A 22,235-nucleotide genomic window follows, 5' to 3' on the forward strand; every position below is an offset into this window, starting at 1 on the left:
GTGTGGATTGGGAGGTGGCTGTACTAAGCAGTTCTTGGTTTAATAACGCCTAATTTTTGTAAACCTAGAGAATGTGAAGTGCTATGTTAGACTAAATGCCAGTTTAAGCAAGAACTTTAACTTAAAAATGCCCTGGAGTAGAGAGAAAACATTGGATATTGTGAACAAACTTTCATTATCCCCAGTCTCCTAGGAATAAAAAAAAGTAATTCTTATCTTACAGGAAGTTTACATACATTTTGTCAGGAAAGTGATACCACATAAAACTTTGAGAGGACTCGGGTTTATGGCTTTAATGCTCTCTGGCAACTAAAGGAAGAGAGAGCAGTGACAACAGGGGACTGAATGGATGCCTATATATATTGAAACTATCTGTTAGAAATCCATGAATCCGGTGAAATAAACTGTTGGAATGATGCCTTAAGGACACTTTAGCCTGCAGTCACAAGAATAACTCAGTAAATCTGAGTAACGTAAATAAAGTCATCTCTTCCTGACTTACAAATGTAACCATAACAAATATGTAATCCTACGAGTCATAGTCTCATCATATTTTAACTGTGACAATTTATTTCTAAAGATTTTTTTATGGTCACAGTTCTTGTAAGTAAGACTACAATAAAAGTTGTGCAAGTTTGCTTTAGATTTGAGGTGGATATTGGACCGTGACCCTGATAGAAGTTTGAAGCTATCATTGAAATGAAATTTTGGCAGAAGTTGTTGTGAAGTATTTTTGTTGTTGTTGTTGTTGTTTTGATTTTTCTGGTTTTCTATTAGTTACTGTCCTCAGTATTATAGAAAAATAGTTATGCAGTGATTTTTTAAAAATAATATTCATAAGATTTAAATTACAGTTTGGATGTTTGGGTTTGCATAATCTAGTGGTCTGAATGGCAAATACTAGCTCTAAAACACAATTTTAATACTGTATTGTGAAGCCATAGATAGAGGCTTAATCTGCATTTTCTTTCAAATTTCTACCTTTCTTTCCTGCTAGGTTCTATATAGCAAACAGTTGGATTTATTTTTCAGACTTTCTTTTTAAATTATTTTTGGACATTGGTGTTTTTGATTGTTTGTGGTGGTGGTGTTTGGGTTTTTTTGAGCCTTTTTCATGGGCCAGAGACCTTCAATAGCTACCTGTTTGCACTTTGGGTGTCAGGAGGGTCTATCTTTAAAAAATAATGTATGAGGACAGGAATAGTTGCATGGTTAGGCAATACCACTTTTGAAGTTTGGTACTATGTATTCTGCAGAATGCAGTATTTCCTATCTGTATTATAGGTATAGCCCATCTTGCATGTGTCAGTATGTGTCAGTTCAAATTACTACTCTTGCTTATAGATAATCAAAGTTGTTTGGGGTGTGTGTTGGTTTTTTGGGTTTTTTTGTTTGTTTGCTTGTTTTTTGTTGTTTGTTTTTTTTTTTTAAATGTGCCTGTTCAGTGTGGTATATTGATCCAGGAGGAGGGTGTTTTTTTCCTCAAAGACGACTTTCAGAAATACAGGGTGGAGCTGTAAAAGAAAGATGCTTGGGTGGACTAGGGAATTATTGCTGTTTAATAGCATTAGCTATATATCTCAACAAGTGACTTCTAGCAAAACCTTGCTGTTACTTCAGAATGTGATCTTATGCTCTGTCCCTTCGAAAGGAAACTGTCCGGTTGTGTTCCCATCAGTTGAACACATGGGGATGGCCTGCCTTCCTCGCCTTCCAACAGTGAGACTGGGGTGCCTTGTACAGAATAACTTCTCTGTCATGTACGGCTAGCAAACACCTGCAAAGTTTTAAGATGGTGTTCTAGATGAAGTTTCCAACCTTCTAACACTGTTGGCAGAATAAACTGTGCCAGTGAAGTGACTCTTCAAGTGTAGTTCTGTGTTGTAGCCAAAATGCAGCCTCTATGTCTGTATAAACTCACTAGACTGAACTGGGATGGTCAAGCATGAGCACACGTTAGCACTTTTGAATTGGAGAGATGGGACAAACAACTGTTCTGAACAACTCAGATGCCCAGGTGAAGCTGCCCTTAGTGATGCTCAAGATGATTCGTAGTTTTCCTCGCTGTTAGAGTAAGGAAGTGCTCGTTGTTGATTAAGTTACTGCAGCAGTCTAGAGGCAGCTTGCTTAGCTGTTCTGACTCTGTGTTGCACTGTAGCAGCATGCATGTCTGTTCCCTCTGAGCAATAGGTAACCCCTTTTGCAAAAAAACTGTTAGGCTGGCATTGATCTGGGTGATCTGTGTGTTGTTTTTTGTTAGTCCTAAACTGATAGAGGCTTTGCTTGTACATCCGAGAGCGCCAGACAAAAAGGAATGCCAGTAAGATCAGTGGTCAGAGAAGTCCCGTCTCATGATGCTAGAAAATGCTTTTGCCATGTTTTCTCTTCAGTCATTTGGGAACCCTTTCTTTATTTGTATCACCTCTGAGTAGTAGGTATCTTGCAGCTGTGGTACTTCCAATGCAGGCTGATACAAAGGAGACTTTAGATTTGGACAGTGCTGATATCAGTGCTGGTTAAAGGTATGATTATTTTTGGCAGCAGAAATCCCTAGCATCCATAGTATTAGTATGCCCATATCAATGGGAGGGATGACTTAATAGCTGGGCTGTGTTCTGTCAGTAGCCTGTGTTCAGTTCTGTGCCCTCATATAGGCTTCTGTTAGGACCTTTAGCAAAACACTTGAGATGTGGGCAGTTCCTCAGTAGCCAGCACTACTGTCTGCAGGAAGATCAGTAGGTGACAATAGATAGTCTGATCACTCCCTCCTGCTCTTGAGGAAAGCCTGCGGAAAGAGACAATGTTATGTGACCATTTGGTACATTAAATCCTTTTAGCCTTTTAATGGTAATTTTTAAAGAAAGTGATTAATAGGCAATAGGATTTTTTTTCCACATAATACCAGTGAAACTGTCAGCGCTTACTATTACTTAACGTATCTTAATACTTTGCTTACTTTTAAAATAAGGCTATTGGGAAAGCTAGTGCTGAAATTGGGAACGTGCTGCCTTTTGCTCTAAAACTTCTGAAGCAGGATTCTGGTTTGCAGACCAGGTGATATCCTAGACCTTGTACGTATGGGACTGTGGGAAATCTAAGTTCACTGCAGTGTATCTGTGTTTGGGATTTGGTCCTTGATATTTGTTTTCTAGTAGCCTGTGCTCCTATTCTTGTTCTGTAACACTTTTTGCCTGGGTGGGTTGGGTTATTATGAAATGTCTTCAGCCCCAGAAGGAAGATGCATTGCAAATTAACAACTTCAGGACAAGAGTTAAGGCAAATACGTTATTTAATCTGTCTGTTACTAAATATGACCACAAAAAGCATAAACCAATGGGCCTCATACTGGTTTTGGAGCGCAGGTTATACATTTGGTCGATAATTTATTCACATAACTTCTGTAGGACTGTTCTGGGGCTCTTGGAATAACAGCCAGTTATATCTTATTTTTAGTACAAAAGTAATTAGGGCTTTGTTCTAGTAATATTTTGTTAACATGCTGCAACATGATGGAGTTATGGGCGTAATAAAAATACTGTATCAAAAATGTCCGACATTCCTGTAGGGCTTGCAAAATCCAACAGTAGCCAGAAAAGACGTAATTCTGACTTGCTGGACAGACATTATTGTATTCGACTCTTATTGAGCTTCGTAATGAAAAAAGTATAAATTGATTAACAATTAACTGCTACAGTGAAATAAGTTTCTATAGCAACAGGGCAACATAGGGTACAATTATTCAGGCTGCTTTTCTGTAACAGATAATTTTTTCTTACAAGGAGTGAATTTACACTGTTAGACTAAAACATAATCCTGAGCTCTTTTGCTGCTGCTTTGTTTCTTTTTTCTTTTTCTTTTTTCCTCCTAAAGAAATAACTTTTCCTGTTATACGTTGAAAAGGGGATGGGGGAAACTTTCAAAGATAAATAACAGGGTGGTAGACTGGTGGAAACTCAACCTACTACTACTTGCCTGTATGTTAATTAGTATAATGGAGCTATACTGGGTATGTTATTATGCAGCATGAATTTATACTTCACCTGTTGACAAGTCTACATGAAAGTGAACTTGCTCTAATTTAATAATAATGATCATATAGCAGCTTGCAAATTTCAAGTAAATCAATGAAGTTTAGTCCTAATGCTGATTCCCTGGATCAGTCAGGCTTTTGGTTATTTGTTCTTTGTATGTTTAAAGTCTCTGTTTATTTTGTTTCAATACTTCTGAATACTCTTAAAGAGAGGAATGTTCTACTTTAAGCTTCACTGTTAAAATTGGAAAAGATTAGGGTGTTGTCAAGGGACTGCAGGTGTTGAGGTTTTTTGCCATAAAACACACTTGTAAAGCCAACTATTGAGTGTTACTGTATTTTGATCTTTTTAAAGTTAGAAGAAATGAAAATTGAACAAATTCAGTGATGAAGCTACAGCAGCCTTAGCCTTTCAACAGATAACTTAATTTTCTGTGATGTATTTTAAGGATACTTTGGATGTCTGATCACTTGAAAGATAAAAACAAAAGCAGCAGTTCTGTCTCTGGCAAGCTGTATATACAGTCAGCCTCAAAGGATGCTATTGATAGGTGTGCATGTATTGTTAAGTGCATTTTTCTGATATCAAAACAAAACCATACCAATGTTTTAGAGAAGAAAAAAATAAGGTTCAAAGCTAAAGTGAAAGTAATTGCGTTGAAGGTGTGACTGACTAGAACACCAGTCCAACAGGTCAGGTAACTTTGCATGTGTGCATGGGGAGGAGATGAACAACTTGGAGATGATGCTATGATTAAGTCATGCAATGTTTCCAGTGTGTTCCATGTTTTGGGGGCCATCTAAAAGCAGCCTGCCAGCTCTAATTTAAATGAATGTCAACTTTAACAGGTATAATTTTCTAACAGGTTTTACTTAGAGATGAGCCAGTTTAAACCATTTCCCAGTGAAAGTAACTTACTAAGAGTTTAATAAGTATCCCAACTGAGCCCGTGAACTGAATGAGAACAGTTCCTGAATTGTGCCAGAATGTGTGGTTTTACTTGGAATCCGTTTGATATTTACATACCCATTTTTCTTATTTTAATTTGTTTCTTACATCTAGTATATGTATCTTATCTTTGTTCAGCTCATCTGAATCGTGCCTCATTCAGCATTAAAAACAGGTGAGAAAGGACTGATTATAAGTGTAGGCAACAGTGTGACTAGACTGTAGGAGTAGGAGGAAATGAAAGGATCCACTGGAGGATAAGGAACAAGGAGATCAGAAAAATAACTATTACTTTTTTACTTTAGAGCTATGAATCTGTTATAACTTAGAGTGTAACTATTGAGAAAGGAGTTACACTTAACTAAGCATAAATCGTAAGTGAACCTTGTAGAACTTAATTATGAAGTGTAGTTAAGGAAGGAGATAATTGTTATAGTACACTTCACTTTTTGAGGAACTGAGAAAATTAAGAGACTAAAACATGTGCTTCAGTGTATTCCAAGCTTTACAGAAGGTGATATGTTCTTTAGGCAATGTGTGACAGTCTGCAAGGAGTATTGCAGCATGAACTTTATTCAATGCCTGCGAATATTTGGTATGCTCTCTACTATTCTGAAATCAGTTGCTTTTTAATTCACCATATTCCTAACAGTGAAAACTTCTGCGAAAAACCCTGGAGCCTGTGACTCCAGTGATAAGCAGGCATTTTCTTAAGGCTTATTTTTGATTGTATTTATGTAGATAAAAACATTCAAGAGCACTACTTGCCCCCAACCCCCCCAAAAAACCCCAAAACAACAAAACACCCCATCACAACAACAGAAGAACCCCCGAAAAACTGTGAAGAATTCTCAACTGCTTCAAGTTACTTTCAGTTTTAGCTTTTGAAATTCTGAGGTAGTAGACTTCTGTGTTAGTTTGTTTTGCTTAAAGTAAAACATTGTCTCCCTGTGGTGTAGGCTGAAGGAAAACGTTAATGTACAACATGTATTATATAAACAGCTTTATTTGAAGTTCAGTTGCTCAGCCTTTCTTGTGTAATACTAGTAATGGGGAGAATTAAAATGCTTAGTTCCTGATATCTTTTTACATATTTTACTGATTACAGGGACTGTGACAACTGTCAAGAAGAGGGCTTCAAGTTGAGGTCAAGTTTGAGTTTTTCTAGGAGTGGTTTTGGAAACAGTTAATATTTTCATTGGTAATGTTGAGACAAAGAAGTAAGAGTATGTACATGATGGCAAAATTCTCATAAGACAGTTGGGAGGCATCACTGTTCATAATCAGAGTATTTTATAATGAGAAACAAGCTGATATTAGAACCGTAACTGAAGTGACACTTCATTGAAAAAGTACATAGTTAGGGAATTTTTGCTTCAGCCATAAAACTTTGAAAAGATGATAACCAGGGTGTAATGTTGATTACAAGCTGAGCCAGCTTGTGATACAGCTGTTGAAGGCAGGAGGAGATAAATGCAATTCAAAGATGTATCAAATGAGGTTTGCCAGTAGAAATGAGGAAGTGTCTTTAGTGCCATTGTACAAGGCATTGAAAAGATGGCTTTAATACTGTCTGAAATTCTAGTTGCTTGTGTTGATGAAGGTGATTTTCAACTCCTGCTACTAGGAGAAGATGGTGTCTAATGTAAAACTGGAGAAAGAAAGAGTGTGATTTTAATTAGCTGAGCAAAGCAATCACTATTTCTTAAAGCTCTAAAAGGAAGAGAAGAAAGGAGAGAATAAATAAACTTAACCTTCCCTAGATGTATGAGAGACATTGCCAGATCTCCCACAAATCCCAATCATGCAAAATTCATGATCAGTTCAGGAGGATCGTGCTCTTTGATGAGCACTGCTGTAAGCTATTGCTAATAGTTGAACTGCATAATGAAAATACTGTGGTGCCATAGGCTACAGACTCTATGGGAAGTTCAGAACAGATTTTAAGAAGTGGCAGAGCATTTCGTCCAGAAACTTTTTTGCTGAGCCAGATGAATGGAATGAAGAAAATGTGTTTATAGTGATACAAATCCAACTACCTGTGTGGTACCCAGTGAGGCCACCTTGGTGGCTTTTAGATCCAGAAGAGGAAATGAAGTGCAAGATACTGAGGAGCTGGAGACACTAAAGTCCAATGAAAAAATGGAAGTACAGCTGACTTAGCATGCTCTTTCCATGATACCTGCAATGTTTTATGGTAATGGTATCTCAGTAGTTTTGTAAGGAAGCTTCAGGGGGTTTTGGTTTTTAGATTTTCTTGGAGGTGGTTCTCTGTATTGTAAGTCTGCATTTGTACAGCAGGCATTGAAGGTCAGAACTATTTCATCCTGTCTTTAACCGTGAGCAGAGTAAAGGATGAGATTTTCTTGAATAATAACATCAGGTAATAGTGGGTGTGTTAATTTGTTATAAAAAGAGGTGACCAGCCAACCTTTACTACGTTTTTTTTTTATCACGTGGGGTAGTGAGACTGAAAAAAACTAAGCCATAAACCATTTTTTGTTTCAAGCTTTCCTAATCTGTTCTTTATTTACTTTTTTATAAATTTTAGTATGCTGAGGTATTTGGTATGTTTTCTGGGAATTAGGAAAGATTCCATGTGCTTAAAGCAGATGTTTTCTTATTCATGATCCTGTATTTGAGCTGAATCTTTGAAGAAAAATCTTTCTTCAAAATGGAAATTAAGAAGAGCTAGCAACTATGGCTTGGCTTTGTCCTGCTGATGTTAATGCTAGAACTTTAAGTAAGTTGGCCAGTTACCTGGCCCCTCTTGCACCAAAACAGAATGGTTTTCCACCAGGATACAAGCTTTAATGTATGGATACTGTCTTTCTCATTTAAATCCACTCTTGGAACAAATGTTTTTTTCTGCCATGAATGCAGAGTCTTGATTCACGGGAGAGAAGACAGTGTGAAATAGAGTCTGCTGTTCTAGTGTAGCTCCTTCTGTAGTGAGCACACCTTATTCCTCACATCTGAGTGCATTCTCTTTATTTGGTAGCTATTTATGGACATCTTTGGCAATGAAGTTTCCCCATTACCCTGCCATCTTAACCAACAACAGAAATCCTTTGAGTTTTGTAATAGTTAATAAGGTGATTCCTTCAGTATGAGAATTAGTTCACTCTTTGGAATACATTAGGATGTTAATGTATCTTGATCAATATGCAGCACTAAACAGTTAAACAGAATTTCAAGTAGAGGCTCAGGCTGCTTGGTTACCATGGCAAACACAGTAGGAAATTCATGCCAAAGTTTGGAAACTAAGATACACAAAAGAAAACTTGTAAACTGAAATAATCCCTTTGGAGAACAAATGTAGTCGTTTATAATTTATTAGTCTGTTTTCCAAAGAATACTGTTTTAAAATCCTATTTTATCAAGCAAATCTTAACTGCCAGTTCAGAGTTTTGCACAAAGCAGGCAATATTCACAAGCAGGGAAGAGTGACGTTCTTTGTTCGCTTGCCCTCTAACTGTAAGGGCATTGAGTGAATAGAATAGCCTTGTGGAGACAGATAAATTATTTAAGTACTGTAATCAAGGTTGACATATTTTTCAACATCCTATGTCTTGTTTAACAGATGTGACCAGTATAGTGTGTGTATGTGTGTGTATATACAATGATTTGTCTATGTTAATAATTATATGTATGTTAGATCATACATATATATATATGATCTCTATATATTTTTAATGATTTGTGTATGTTAAAGATCTCGAAATATTTAATTCACTTTCCCACAGTTATTTATCTTAAGGCTCGTGAACTGTAACAAAGATGTGTATGCTGGTGTTTTAACGGGGTGATTCTCAGTTTGATGGTTTCCCTCTTTATTCATCTGCCTTTGAACTGTCTGCGAACACAGTATTTCATATTGTAATCCTGTCAGTATGTTGTGGCAAAATGCGATATTATTGCATGTGACTTGCTGTACAGTTTTCCATAGGTGTGGTCATATGCAAATCATGCAGTTGTTATTCTCTTTCTGAATGTAAATTAGTATGTGTATTTACATCCATCTTTTCCAAAATCTCATCCCCCAAAGGGGAAGCTATTATATAGAAAGGTCAATCTGTGGCTTGAGAGGGGCACTACTTCTAAAAGCTTCCTGAAGATCAAGGCTCGAGTTGTCGTTGGACATTTGAGGTTGTGTGCACCTACCCTGACACGTGACTCAACCTCATCACTTCATGCATTGCGTAATCTGGATTGGAAATTATGTTATATAGTTGGAGGCTGAGGGGAAGCAGTTTAGGTTATTCTTGAGAAACTATGATTAATTTGCCTCAGCCTTTATAGTACATGGTGTCTTGGGAAGGAAGGCTTGATGTCGTGATAACTAGGAAGTGGTGTTACTGGAACATGAAGGGTTGGAGGTGGTGGCAGTTTAGTATTAGGCTGAAACGGTGCGCAGGAGTTCTCATGAGTTTTAAGTGTAAAGAGGCTGAGCTGCAGACTTGTTACAAATAGTAACTGTTATATTGAATTCCAGGTTAGTCTGTGTTTTTTGCTGATGTCTCTAAAAAGGACTTACTGATCGCTTCATAATGAAAAGTAGAATGTGAAAACATCTGGAAGATTATACTAGGTTTCAACTCAAAGGAAAGTAAGAACTTAAGAGGCCACAGGAAGTGATGAACTGTGCTATTGATTAGCCACAGTGAATAAAACTTTAAATAACTTTCATCCCACTAAGTTTAACATATGGTAATTTATAGTTCTGTGGTAGATCCGTAACTTCAGGAAAAAAAATAAAGGAGAAAAGCAGCAGAAATTGAAGGTGGACTAATTTGACTAACTGTCAGGGCAAGAGGCAATTGTAACAAACTTGGGAGATGTGGTTATGCTAGGTGAATGAGCAGGAGTGTGTGTTCCCACTAATCTTTTGGTGGCGCACACTGGAGGAAAAAAACTTGAGTCGGTTTGGAACCACTACATACAAAGAAGGGATTGCCATCGATGACTGCCTTAATTGATCAATACTTGAGTCCTAATTTTTCTTCATTGTAAAAAATGGAATGGGGAAGAATATTAGAAACAAGAATGGAGTAAATCATACTGCGTTGTATAAATCAGTAGATCCATCTGTAAGTGTTCATACAGGTCTTAAAAAAGATTATTACAAAGAGAAAAGAGAAATGTTGAAAATTGTGATAGCTGAAAACTTCCATGGAAATACTGAAAAGGATGGGAGCGCTTATTCTAGTAAGCAATATAAGTGCTGTGTATATAAGGAATGTTAGGCATCATTGTCTCTTCCTGGGAACAAGAAGGTATTCAGTAAAATCAGAGGGGAACAAAATTCAGAACTGGTACTTTTTTCCACATATTTAACTTCATCAGGATCTTGCTTCAGTCATTTAAGTCAACAATGAACAGAAAATGGGTGTTAAAATCTGGCAATATTCGCAATTGTATGCAGTAGTTAATCCCCCAAAAATCCTGTAAAGGGTTATTAAACTTCCATATTTGCAATTTAAATGGATTCCTGAAAGAAATCTAGGATGGAGAATAATCCATTAATGCAGCTAGCTTCTTGAACTTACTTCTGGAACATGTATCTGCCCGCTATTGAAGAAATGGTGTTGGAGTAAAAAGTCTTGGATGGTGGTCCAGTTCTGTATGTGCCAGTATGTATGTGTCATGACTTGTTAAATCTGTGTCTTAATTTTTAAGCCAGTGAGGGAGAGACCAGTATGAAAATGTGACCTGTCACCCATGGTTTATTAATAGCCCTGAGAGATCATTGTTTTGAACTTAAAACTGCACAGTGAGATCTCTTTCTTACATATCTCCTTAAAAAGAGCTGAGTAGGGGGAGAAGAGGAGGAAGGTGTCTGCATCGCATGCAGAACATACGTGATTCTGAATTAGGTTTCTGTTGGAGAGGTTTTTATCCAGCAGGCTGAGCTACAGTTGAGCCAAAATTCTGTAGACCAGCCACTGGGAAGAGACAATAATACTGATATCACGCCTTCTTTTCCCTTCTTTCTATTAAAAAAAAAAAAAAGGGCAACTAATTGCTTAAACCAAAATAGAATATCTAATTCAGTTCATGTCTGTTGGGAGTGTGTGATACAGTGACTATATTCAGAGTTGTTTGAGTTTAACGAGCCTGTTTACAGATATAGTGTGGCCAAGCGCATAACACTGAAGTCAAAGTCTCAATTTTTATCTGAATTGATTGTCATTAACCGACACCCACAATAAGGTGAACTTTGCAAAAGGAACTGTGAAATACTGCTTTTGTTAGCTGTTCTTCAGTGTGGGTTTCTGAGTAATCGCTCAGAATGCTCAAGATGCTCAAGAACAAGTTAAAGCTCTTGGGCTCTTGCTGTATCATGGTAAAGCAGTATTGTGCAAAGGGTGATGAAAAGGATTGGAGCGCTTCTAGGGAGGAAAGGGGCAGGTTTTCTTCTGCAGGTATAATAAAAATTGATGTTGTTAAATATGTAGAAACAAACACTTTTGAAATGGTAAGTTACAATGTCATGTCATTTCCCTGAAGTTTTAGGGATTTGATTGTAGTGGAGCTGAAGGTTGCTGGAGTTCCTTGGAGTGCTTCCAGGCTACTTCCTGGAGGGAGCAGGCTGTTTGGTTTCTTTCGGAGATGCTAAGCACTGCTCACAGACCTTTTCAGGACTGACCAGGACTTGCTCTGGAGAGCTGTGCTGAGGGTGGTGGTCAGTTCATTAGAACTCTGGGTCCGACCCAACTCTTTGAACATCACTGTCGCAAGTTGTATGTTTTGGTCTTCCACTCAAAAGGAGCGGTGTCAGCATGGGTGTAAATTTCACCAAATGAGTAACACATTGAATTGAAAAGGCTTTAAGTTTCTGAAGGAACAATTTCAGTGACTTGAGACCTCTGTTGGGTTGTGACAGATGGAGGCAGCAGCAGTGGTCTCTGCTCAGAAGACAGAGGAGGTATTTTTTGTGTGGAGGGGTTCGAAAACCTTGTTTCAATTTCCCTCAACCTCCCTGGCCTACAGTAGTTCAAATGTGTTAACGTTCCTGTCCTACTTTAATGCCATTTGCCTAGTCTTATAGAGAAACAAAGGGTAAGTTGATTCGATATGCACCTGTGAAGTGAATGGGGATTTACAAAGAAAAAAGGATTTTTCTTTTTAGGGGGAGTCTACTGTTTGGGGGTTTTGAACTCTTTTTAAATAAAAATGTCTACTTTGTCTAGAGTTACTGGTAGACTGGTGCTTTCACCTTAGATAACTTCCAATAGGATGTGCTTATCTATACTGTAACCAGATAAATATTTTGGTTTATAGCCTTACTAAAATGGAGTTAACACTGTTATGGTAAGTTGTAAATTGAACAGTCCTTTATGCGTGTTCTTTAGGGTGTTCACATCCACTTTCTTGATCTTGCCAATTATATAACCATTGGTTCAGTTAATGTCATGCAGATTTATTTCAAACCAGTGCGTGCGCTTTGCTCTGTTTGAGTGCTTAAATAATTCTTCTGGAAACAGAATATGATTATTTTATTGGATGCTTCAGAAAACTAAACTGATCTTTGCCTAAATATGGATTTATGTCTAGTTGTCTGGACTAGAGCTTTTATCTTAATGTATGTGGTCATAGTTGTCTGCTGTATGAATAAATGCTGAAATCTTGTTAAGTAATGCTTTTCTCCTTTCAAAAGTCATGTATGTCTTGTATGGCCCCAAGTGGAAGTTACATCCAGAAGGGAGAAGAATATTAAGTAGCTTCCCGAATTTGCAAGCGGCTTTGTACAAAATTGATCTTTAAGACTTTGTTATGGATGAATTGTGTGGAACACTTGAAAAAATTAGGTTAAATAAAATTACTTGGTGTCCCTGTTTTACTAACAGAGCTGTTCTTATACAGTATCCTAGAAACTCTGTCACATGCCTTAAGCGTTCCTGTTCAGCATTTAATCGAGTGCTTTGTAACTTATAAAAAACCTTCTGCAAAGATACGGGAACCCATTTATGAGGAACAGTGTTGTTCAGAAGAGTAAACGTTCTGTTGAGTGGAAATAAATCTTGAAATGTTTTTGTTGGGAGTGGGTATAAATGCAAATTATTTTAAACTTTAAGTGAGATCATTCAAAATATTTATGTATTAGAAAAAGTACATCAGAAGATATGCTACTGAAGCCAAATTAATAATGATCGTGTCTTGAAGATCAGAATCCTAAGGTTTATGAAAGTAAAACTGGCACGAATTAGCAGCTACACTTTCTGGAGACTTTCTAGAGAAAGGAAGCTATAGAGAGATACCTTAAAGGACAGTCTTTGAGGCAGTATGCTAGAAATAGCAGATTCCTTTTCCTGCCTGCTAATTCTTTTTGTCCTAACTGCTTAGTTTTTAATTTTCAAAATTCATGTTGTCCCGTGCAACTTTCATCCCTTTCTCATAGGTTCTCTTGCCTTCAATTAGAGAGGAATAAGGGAAAGTGAATGCGTGGGCTTATTTTTAGTGTTAGTTCATACTTGCCCTTATATTAATTGGCAGCAAATCCAGCATTGGTTGTGCTGTTGTGAGTGTTAAGCTATTGGTGCTTCAATTCATAGAGTTGGAAGTTCAGCCAAATTTTAAAGGCAAAACTAAAAATGAAATAATAGTTTTCTAGAGGTTTACAAATGTGACTTTAATATAAAGCAGGTGCATTGAATGCAATGTTGCAAAATAAAGACCTAAAATGTCCCTAATGGCTTTGTAAGGCTTAGGAGACGCTTAAAACTAGTCTGTGTGTACACACAAAACCACTATTACGCAACCCTTAAAGCTAAGCACATCACTCGTATGGTAAAAGCAGCTCTTACTTATTTAAGAAACTGTACTTGGTTTAAGAAACCTATTGTAGCTATGTATAAATAGGGCAACTTTACAAATGGTGATTGTCTGCTGGCTTTTTATAGAATCCTAAAGAGGATTTTTTTTTTTTCGTTTATAAGTGTTCCCAGAAGCTTTCAAACTAGTTTATAAGTTTTCTAGCGACTTCTAAAGTGGCCCTGAATGTGTGTTTACTTGTATACTGCCTGAAACATTTGTGCTTTTGAATCTGAAGAGATCTTGGGACTGATGTGAGTTCTTGCCAGACTTTAACCTTTCTACCGAGAAAGCTAAGGCCATTAGTCAGCAGTCTGTCAGCTTACATGCAGTTATGTTTGTAAAAGCTAGTTTATTACTGATTGGTTATGGCACTGTCAGCTGCACTGAAGAGTGTTCTATTAGGGCTTTATAGTTGCATGGACTTTCTGTTGTGTATCTCATATAAATTAAGCAGAACTTTTGCTCTACATCAGTGTTCTTTATAGGGAAAGACAGCTAACTTGTTCCTGGAGTTTTCTTCCTGCGTGAAGTTCCTTTAAGACATAAACCAGACCTGTTGAGTAAGCTGGGAGTGGACACGTTGCTGCTGCTTTGGTTGGTCCTAAGCTTAGGATTTTCAGGGTCATTCAGGTTGGAAGGGACCTCTGAGAGTCTCTAGTCTAACCTCCTGGCCAAAGCAGGTTTGGCTATGAGATTAGACCAGCTTGAAGCAACAGTGATGTAACTGCAAATTATTCTATTGCTAATATTAAGTGAGCTGTATTTGAGCTCAAAAAAAAAAAAGCTGGAAATCTACTCCTTTGATAATAAAGTAATTAGAGGGATTTCCACTGGGAAGTATTGAGGCTAGTATTTCTGCCAGAAACACTTGTGTACAGAAACAATGAACAGTGTTTGCCAGAAAATTCTACAAATTGCCTAGGATAACGGCTTTCTTGCTGTGTTCCTCAACTTTCTCTGTCCTTCAGCTAGCTCTGCAGGAAGGAGAGGGAGACCAGCACAGACATGGAGGACGAATAAACAAGCTGTAAGGGGCCTCCTGGTTTAGTTTTCCCTGTACTTGCTAATACAGTTAGCAAGTCTGTCCTGGAAGACCCTGCCCTATTCACTAGGGGATACTGTAAGGCAAAGTGCTGCAGCAAGGGTGACCTTGCCTCTTTTTTTCAGCTAGGGTTTAAAGAGCTTCTGTGAAGTTCAGTGAAGTTCACTTAGTAATAGTTCTAAGAGTTGATTTCTTATGTTACTTGTATAGCATTATAACAAGCATGGCTTTCTCAAATTGTTCTGTTTATAGACCAGGGACCATTAAATCCCTGGACAGCAAGGTACTGAAAGAGATACCAAGCTACAGGTAATAAGTTGTGAATTCCAAGCTCCAGAAATGCTGAGGAAATTGTTTTTGAAAGTATAATATCTTGGTTCTTTGTGTCTTCTCTTTTAGTTTGCGCTGGAGCTCTACATACGTAGCCAATCTGTAATCTGCCGTTCAAAATCAATTAATTCTCTGGACAAGAGAAATTTTCTTAAGAGGATTTTTGGAAGTAAAATTTTTATTAAATGTTTGCCTTCACTTTCAGGCTTAAAGACCTGATATTCTGTCTTGATCTCACTTAAAGCTGTGACCCGTTGCAAGCCAGTCTCCTGGCAAATGTGATATTAAATACTACTAAGTATGTAAAGGAAGCATTTTGATGAGTACAGTTGAAATTATCTGAGATAAATTAATAAGTAACTCTTTTCCTTTCTGATCTCAGAGATGTTTTTTAGCTTGGAAGGAAATGTAGCATCTATGATACATTTCATTTGACTAAAATTTGCAGAAAGCTGCAGATGTAAGTTAGGAAAAGAAAAGATACAGGAAGAAATCACATCTGTCAAGGAGCATGATTAAATGCTGACTTGAAATAATGTGATTCACTGTTTGGGAAATCTTAGTATGAAAGCTCTAAGTCTCGTATCAATGGTACATAAAAAGAATGAATCTTGGACAGATATTAATCTGGTTTGACCTTAGAATTACATACAGCTACAGAACCAAGGTTATTGATGCCCATCCTAATCAGACATTTCAAACATCTGAATCTGAAAACTTAAATATTTGCTTCAGACTGAGATAACGGATTTTTTTTTTTTTTTCCCATTTTCTCCCTAGTGTTTAGGTACTTAAAGCTGTGGTTAAGACATTCCACTTGACTGCCGTTCTGCTGGAAGTCATGATTCAGGGTGAATGGGCAACTGCTAGACTGTTACTTCCCCCCCCACACCCCAGCAGAGTGGGGGTAATTTTGCTAAGATAGCATGCTGAAAGAGTTAACTAAATGGGACTACGAATTCCCCCAAACAGTTACACGGTTCACATTTTATTTCTAGAGCGCGAATTCATCACAAAGAACTAAACAGCAAAGTTGGTCAATTTTTTCTTCTGTAAGGTTCTCCACAGAGTTTGAATCTGTTCAAAGAGAGGACTCAGAAGCTGTTGATGCCCAAGGTACACCTATTTTATTCAGCTGCATCACTGACTTTAGACAGGTGTTGTGTGAGATTCCTCTTGTTCTTGTTGCCTGATAACCATTATTCCTTGTTCCTTTGCCCAAGGGGTACTTGAAATACCACTGTACGTTGGAAGGAGCAGACTTCTAATGCAGGAATCAGTTGGCCCAGGTGGTAATACCAGAGTCTTGATAAGTGAAGATGTACTTCAATGGCTTGCACAGATTTTTATTCGAAGAGAGGATGGCATTGATTCTTAACCTTGCATTAGATGCCCCAACCTTCTTTCAGTCATGATTAAGTTCTTAAGTTCTAATTACGAAGTGTTGCTCTCATCATGAATCATCCACAATGGATTAAGTTTCTCAAAGTGGACAGGCTGGAATAGTGCTGAGTGTTTTTTCAGAAGAAAACGTTAAAGGAACTGGGACAGGAAGCATGCAAATAGCTGGCTGCCAGCTCAAGCAGAGGTGAGGGTGCCTGATCCTGTGCTTTTAGTATCCATGTTTGGTAACGCTTAATCCCAAGATCTTTGTTCTCATTCGAAGTACATCACCGTTCTTCTGAGAGGGGGGCAGTTCACGTCGCCTCGTTCAGTAAATAGTGTCATATCCTAGGATTTGCCAGTTGTAAACTCAGATCTCATGTAAAAGCTCTTTTCTGAGAATCAAATCTTCCACAAAAAAAATATAGCAAATGGACTTAGTGGTGAGCTAATGAAATGCTGAGTCCCAGGCGCAATTGAATGTTATGAGTAAGCTCTTTTCTTGTTCTTACCAAAATCCAATAGCAACCTTCAGCTCTGCAGAAATAAAGAAAATGTATCCTAGTTCTTATGCTCATTGATTCTACCCTGTCTTTCAATTAAGAGAGATCAAGACCAAAATAGTACTTTTGTGCTTGTAGATTTGACTTATCTCCATGAAGCAACTATATTATAGCTGAAAACACTAGCTGCATGTAAATAAAAGGCGGGGCGTCCCTGTCAGTAGAAGCCTGGTAATTCTGGGTTGAATTAGTTTATTTATACTCCATTTAGGTTCAGACAGATTGTCACTGCCATCTGGTTCCCAGAGAACAGCTAGAACAAGCACAGTGAAGTCTGTGCTTAGATTTAATTTATCAGAATTTCATGTCTTGCTAGATCTGTTATCGCATAATTTCAGAAGACGGGGAACTTCAGTCACACCAAATTTGTTGGACAACAAAAACAAAGGCTAGTGATATAAAACCTCAACCAGACAAAAGAGCAAGGTATAGTTCCAGTCTGAAAATAGCCACCTCTTGATTCTTTGCTGCTTAAAATGATAGTGAGGATACAGAATGAGAAGAACCTGGGAATATCTGTGTTTTCTGCTGGCTGGGAGAGCCTGTGGTTCTCTGGTCATTCAGCATGATGCAGGCTGATTTCCATTTACTTTAAAGGGATCTTCCTTCTGAGGCATTGGGTCCTGCTGGAATTTCTGTCCAGAGGGCACAACCTCAAGTCTCGCAGGTGAGAGGAGAGAGATGCGGTACCTTGTTAACCCTGCACTTCTTTGAGGTATGGAGGGATGCATCTATATTGTTCTGTATAATGGTCTTCCAGATAGAAACACTACCTCAATTTTGAGAGTCATCCCTTGATATCACTTATTTAGTAGTGATACAGGACAAGGGAGTCTTGCACAATATAAGAGATAACTGCATGGCCTCTAGGATTTGATCTTTCAGCTTCAAATTACAGATTTACGTATATCTGTGAATGCTTCTTGCTAGGCATGCGCCTTATCCTATGATCTCCCAGTAGAGCTAGTATTCTATTTAAGTTCTCCTTGAAGAGGTATTGTTAATATTCTTTCTTAGCTTATAATGGATCTCTGGGCTCTGGAGAATAACTTTTTAATCTGCTGACTTTAGAAGTTGGAATACATCATCTCATTTTTGAATTTTAAACCAGGAGGCCATACACCTGATTAAACTAGTTTATAATATATGCTGCAAAACATAAGTGCAACTTTAATACTGTTGTATATATATGCTTATCATGTGTATCCCATAGTTAAATTTGCCTTGGAAATGGCTCACCTGACATGATTCACTGTGTAGCTAGTTCAGATTTTTTTCCCTACTGACAGGTCTAGTTTCTGTCTATGTAGCTCAGTGCACACCAAGGATTTGCCACTCTTTAGACCTCATCCTCGAAGGTTTAACATACTGGAGCAATTTTCTTTTATGTGAAACTTGTCCTCTTCCTCAAAGAAGTTTTGTTTCTTACATTGCTGGCCCGATGTCCTCTGACTAAAAATACTGAAAAAGTATATATCAAAATTAGAATCCAAATCACAGCTACATCTCAGGTCTGTAATATTGTTGAGTATCTGCAGCTTTGTAATTACAGACTCCTAACCTAGTAAACAGGGAGTTTAAAAAAAAAAAAAAGTTGAACTTGAGGTATGATCTTGCATATTAAATGTGTGCGTTTTAATCTCTGAATGATGAAAGATTAGGTTGTCTGTTCAGAAGTGGTATGGGGATAAACATGGGTTACACAACTGAGAGAGCATTTTGAATTGCTTTTCTGTTCCTTTTGATTCTTCTGACACTGGTGCCAGATCTTCAGTTGTTTCTACTGAAGTTCCTCAGTTTTGTTAGCACTTATTTTGCCTGAGCTATATTTGAATACTATGTTCAGTGTCAGAAGCACAATTACTTTGTAGCTTAATGGCTTAAAATGTATTTTATAATCACAGTATCAGCATCTTGAGTCGGTGTTCCTAGAAAATACTCTCCTAGGATCTAGTTGATAATTTTTTTCATTATTGAGACCAATATCATATGTTTGTGTGTTATAAAAGGATAGTACAAGAATAAGGTGATTGAGAATATGCTATTTTTAATCCAAAGTTGGTTGTACTCAATATTGAGAAAGCTGCTACTAGGAAAGTCGAAGATATCTTGTCTCTGTGTGATGGAATGCCTCTTCTGGCAGGCGAAGGCTTCTGGGAACAGGTTGATCTTGAGGACTCACTGGAGCCTGTGTGTTGCTGAACGGTTGTCATTGTTTTGTCATGTGATGTAGTTGCAAAGGCTAGGGTAGGTATAGTGTTAGCAAAAGTGAAAAACACAAGTATTGCATTATATGAAAAAAATAAACCTTTTGACAATATCTTCGATGTATTTGATAAATACAAAGCTGATTTTTAAAGTAGAGTTTTGTGAGTGCATAAATTGTTGCTTAGCATACGCATTACTTGCAAATAGAACTGGTTATATGCACACATTGTGATAAACTGTCTTAATTCTGTTTGCTCTCTTTGCAGGCTGCGGACTTGAGTAAACCAATAGACAAAAGGATATACAAAGGAACACAACCTACATGCCATGACTTCAATCACTTAACAGCCACAGCAGAAAGTGTGTCTCTTCTAGTGGGCTTCTCTGCAGGCCAGGTCCAACTTATAGACCCCATTAAAAAAGAAACTAGCAAATTATTTAATGAGGAAGTAAGTAGAAATCTTAACATTGTTGCATGCAATGTATTTGTGACAGTAAAGATCCTAGATTCTCAAAGTTCTATAGATGGTTCCGTTTGCCTATATAGCTTATCGTTCAGTCACTACCTTTGTTTTTCAGCTGTTTCATCGGCTTGGAATACCTACACAAAAATTCATGAAGGAATCTTTTGAGGTTTAAGATTTAAAATTAGGACTTTCTAGTTTGGGTGATACTGTAACTAGAGTTAATGACAGTTAACTGATTGGAAAAAAGGTCTACATCTAAATGTAGACTACATCTAAAATCTAAATGTTGCTGCATGTGCTCTGCAGTCTGTTGTTTCTGTGGCTTCTGGTTCGAATGAAGAAGAAAACATTTAGGCCCCTGTTTAAATAATATATTATGGTGCAAATATTAAATAAGGTAAAAATACCAGTTTTTATGGTCAGGATGTTAGCAGCAGAAACTGATTGTATCAAGGATTCCTAAAGGCTTGCCTGGGGAAGACTTAGGATATCAAGCTGAATGCTGTACAGAAGAAGGCTTATGAGGGCATGTGATGTTCCTGAAAGAACTCTCCATCTGCTTTTTCTGCTGCTGTGCAATAAGGACAGATAGAAGGGAGTACTATGGGGGGGACTAATGCCAAGTTACAAGACCACTGGCTCTGATTATCTGGTAGTATTGACATTCTTAGAAGACTAAGTGTCTGGATGCTAACAAGGAAAGAAATCTGGTAACTGGTACAACTTTTGACAGCATTTTCTGCAGAGGATAAGCTATGGGAATTTGGGTGGTTTGGAGAGGATGATTGGTTTTGGGGCATGTTTTTTTTCTCCTTTTTGTGTTTTAATCCAGCTGCAGGTGAATTGTCAGGGGGGTAATAGCAAAGAGCTTTGCAGGTTGGTGGTTTTCTTGTTTTGGTGTTTTGTTTTGGTTTTTTTTTTTTTTTTAAATTTCAAATCTGGATAAGAGCTTTGCAGATGAAGTTAAGCCTTGCTCAGCTTTCAAACTGAGCAAGCATGTCTTTCCCACCTCAGAGGGATGTGTTGCCTTGCTGTCTTTGTGCAAAGAAGATTGAAGTATTGTTCTCAATGGGGATGTCTTATAATTAGAACTGTCTAATTCCTCCTCAGCTTTCTAAAAGTAGCTACATCTAGATCAGAAGAGGGGCGTTCTTCTTTCCTGGCCTTTTCCCACCTGCTCTGTCTCTCTGCTTATGTTGAGTGGGAAACACTGCTGGAGAATCTCTTAATGTCTCACGGAGTACTCTGGTAGAAACCTCTGTATAAGTAGTTGAAATGTTCATTTTAGCATTGTCCTAACACCCCTCCCCCTGCACTACCCCCCCCGCCCCCAACCACAACCCATCCCAAACCAAAAAACCCAAAACTTTGTCATTTGTGCAACTTCACCACTGCAAGTGGTAGTCTGGATGTGAACAAGTTACTTGTGTTAAGTACAGCTCTGATTTAATCTTGTATGATAATAGTGTAAATATTACAAATGGCAGTAGAAATGCTATAAAGAGCTAGAGTTTCGTATTGCAGGGCAGTTCTCACTCTTGTAGCTGAACTATAGTTGCTTTGAGAAAAACTTCTGCTGAAATACTGAACATAAAGGTCCAATGCATGTTTACATGCCTTGATGTTGTTTACTGTCTTTACAGTGTAAAGCTGCGTTGCAGGCTGAGTAGTTCTTGTGGTAGTCCACAAATGATGGAAGCACTGAAGCCGCTTTCAATTAGACAGTATTGATTAGACCATCATTACTTCACTGTGGTGGGAATACATCCTTTGACAGTTTGGTGGAAATTAAATGAGATGATCTGTTTTCTACAAAGCTAACATAAGGATTTGCTCAGTGCTACCAAAACTACGCACATGGTAGGGTAGAGTTACATGACAGATTGTTTCCTACACTGATCTAATCTGCAGTTACAACCAATTCTAAAACTTTTATGTATTTTTAATCTGTCAATTACAGTATTTAAGTTTGCCCTGGACGTGTTTGGAAGTTCTAGCTTGTATCTAAAAGCCATTTCAGAGAAACATCAGTGAGCATTGGTGTTTGAGCCAGTTTGTTTGCTTCAAGGTGAAGGTGCTTCTTGGGTTTTGACTATATTTCAAGTTTAGATAATGTTTGAGAATAAACATGTCTTCATAGGCAGAAGGTGGTCTAAATGAGTGTTTACATCTTCCGACAGATTTAGCACTAGTGCTAGAGGTAATAGAATTCACTGCCTGTCCTGTTAGTAATTTGGTGATTCAGGTAGCCCAAAGGTCTGTTTTGACCATCACCTGTGATAAAGCAATCAGCACTTAATCGTATGTGATATATGAAATAACTTACCCTGTTGTGACACCAAAGGTTATGTTGAACTTAAAATGAAATAGCCTTAATGCAATCTAACTTGTTACTCTTCTTTTTTTTTTTAAATTGTATTGATGTAGAAGACAATAGGCACTTGAA

At 37.7% G+C, this 22,235-nt stretch overlaps 1 protein-coding gene across 13 annotated transcripts in view; it reads left to right on the top strand.

Annotated features, from left to right (window-relative positions):
• The window catches only part of WDR20 (WD repeat domain 20), a 52,851-nt gene that overhangs the window by 9,021 nt on the left and 21,595 nt on the right, over positions 1 to 22,235 (top strand). For 11 of the 13 annotated variants that reach the window (XR_015702334.1, XR_015702336.1, XR_015702341.1 and 8 more), the window contains exon 2: positions 19,589 to 19,771. The exons of the other annotated variants lie outside the window; for them this stretch is intronic. Coding sequence is in view for 3 of the 11 variants with exons in the window: in XM_087747736.1 (XP_087603862.1) it covers positions 19,589 to 19,771 (183 nt within the window). In the remaining 8 variants the exon portion in view is untranslated. The remainder of the gene's footprint in view (positions 1 to 19,588; positions 19,772 to 22,235) is intronic. 13 annotated transcript variants of the gene reach the window in all.

This window comes from Nipponia nippon, unplaced genomic scaffold, assembly GCF_047370975.1.
Source record: "Nipponia nippon isolate SJK-2023a ecotype South Korea unplaced genomic scaffold, ASM4737097v1 scaffold_11, whole genome shotgun sequence".
Classification (NCBI taxonomy): Eukaryota; Metazoa; Chordata; class Aves; order Pelecaniformes; family Threskiornithidae; genus Nipponia; species Nipponia nippon.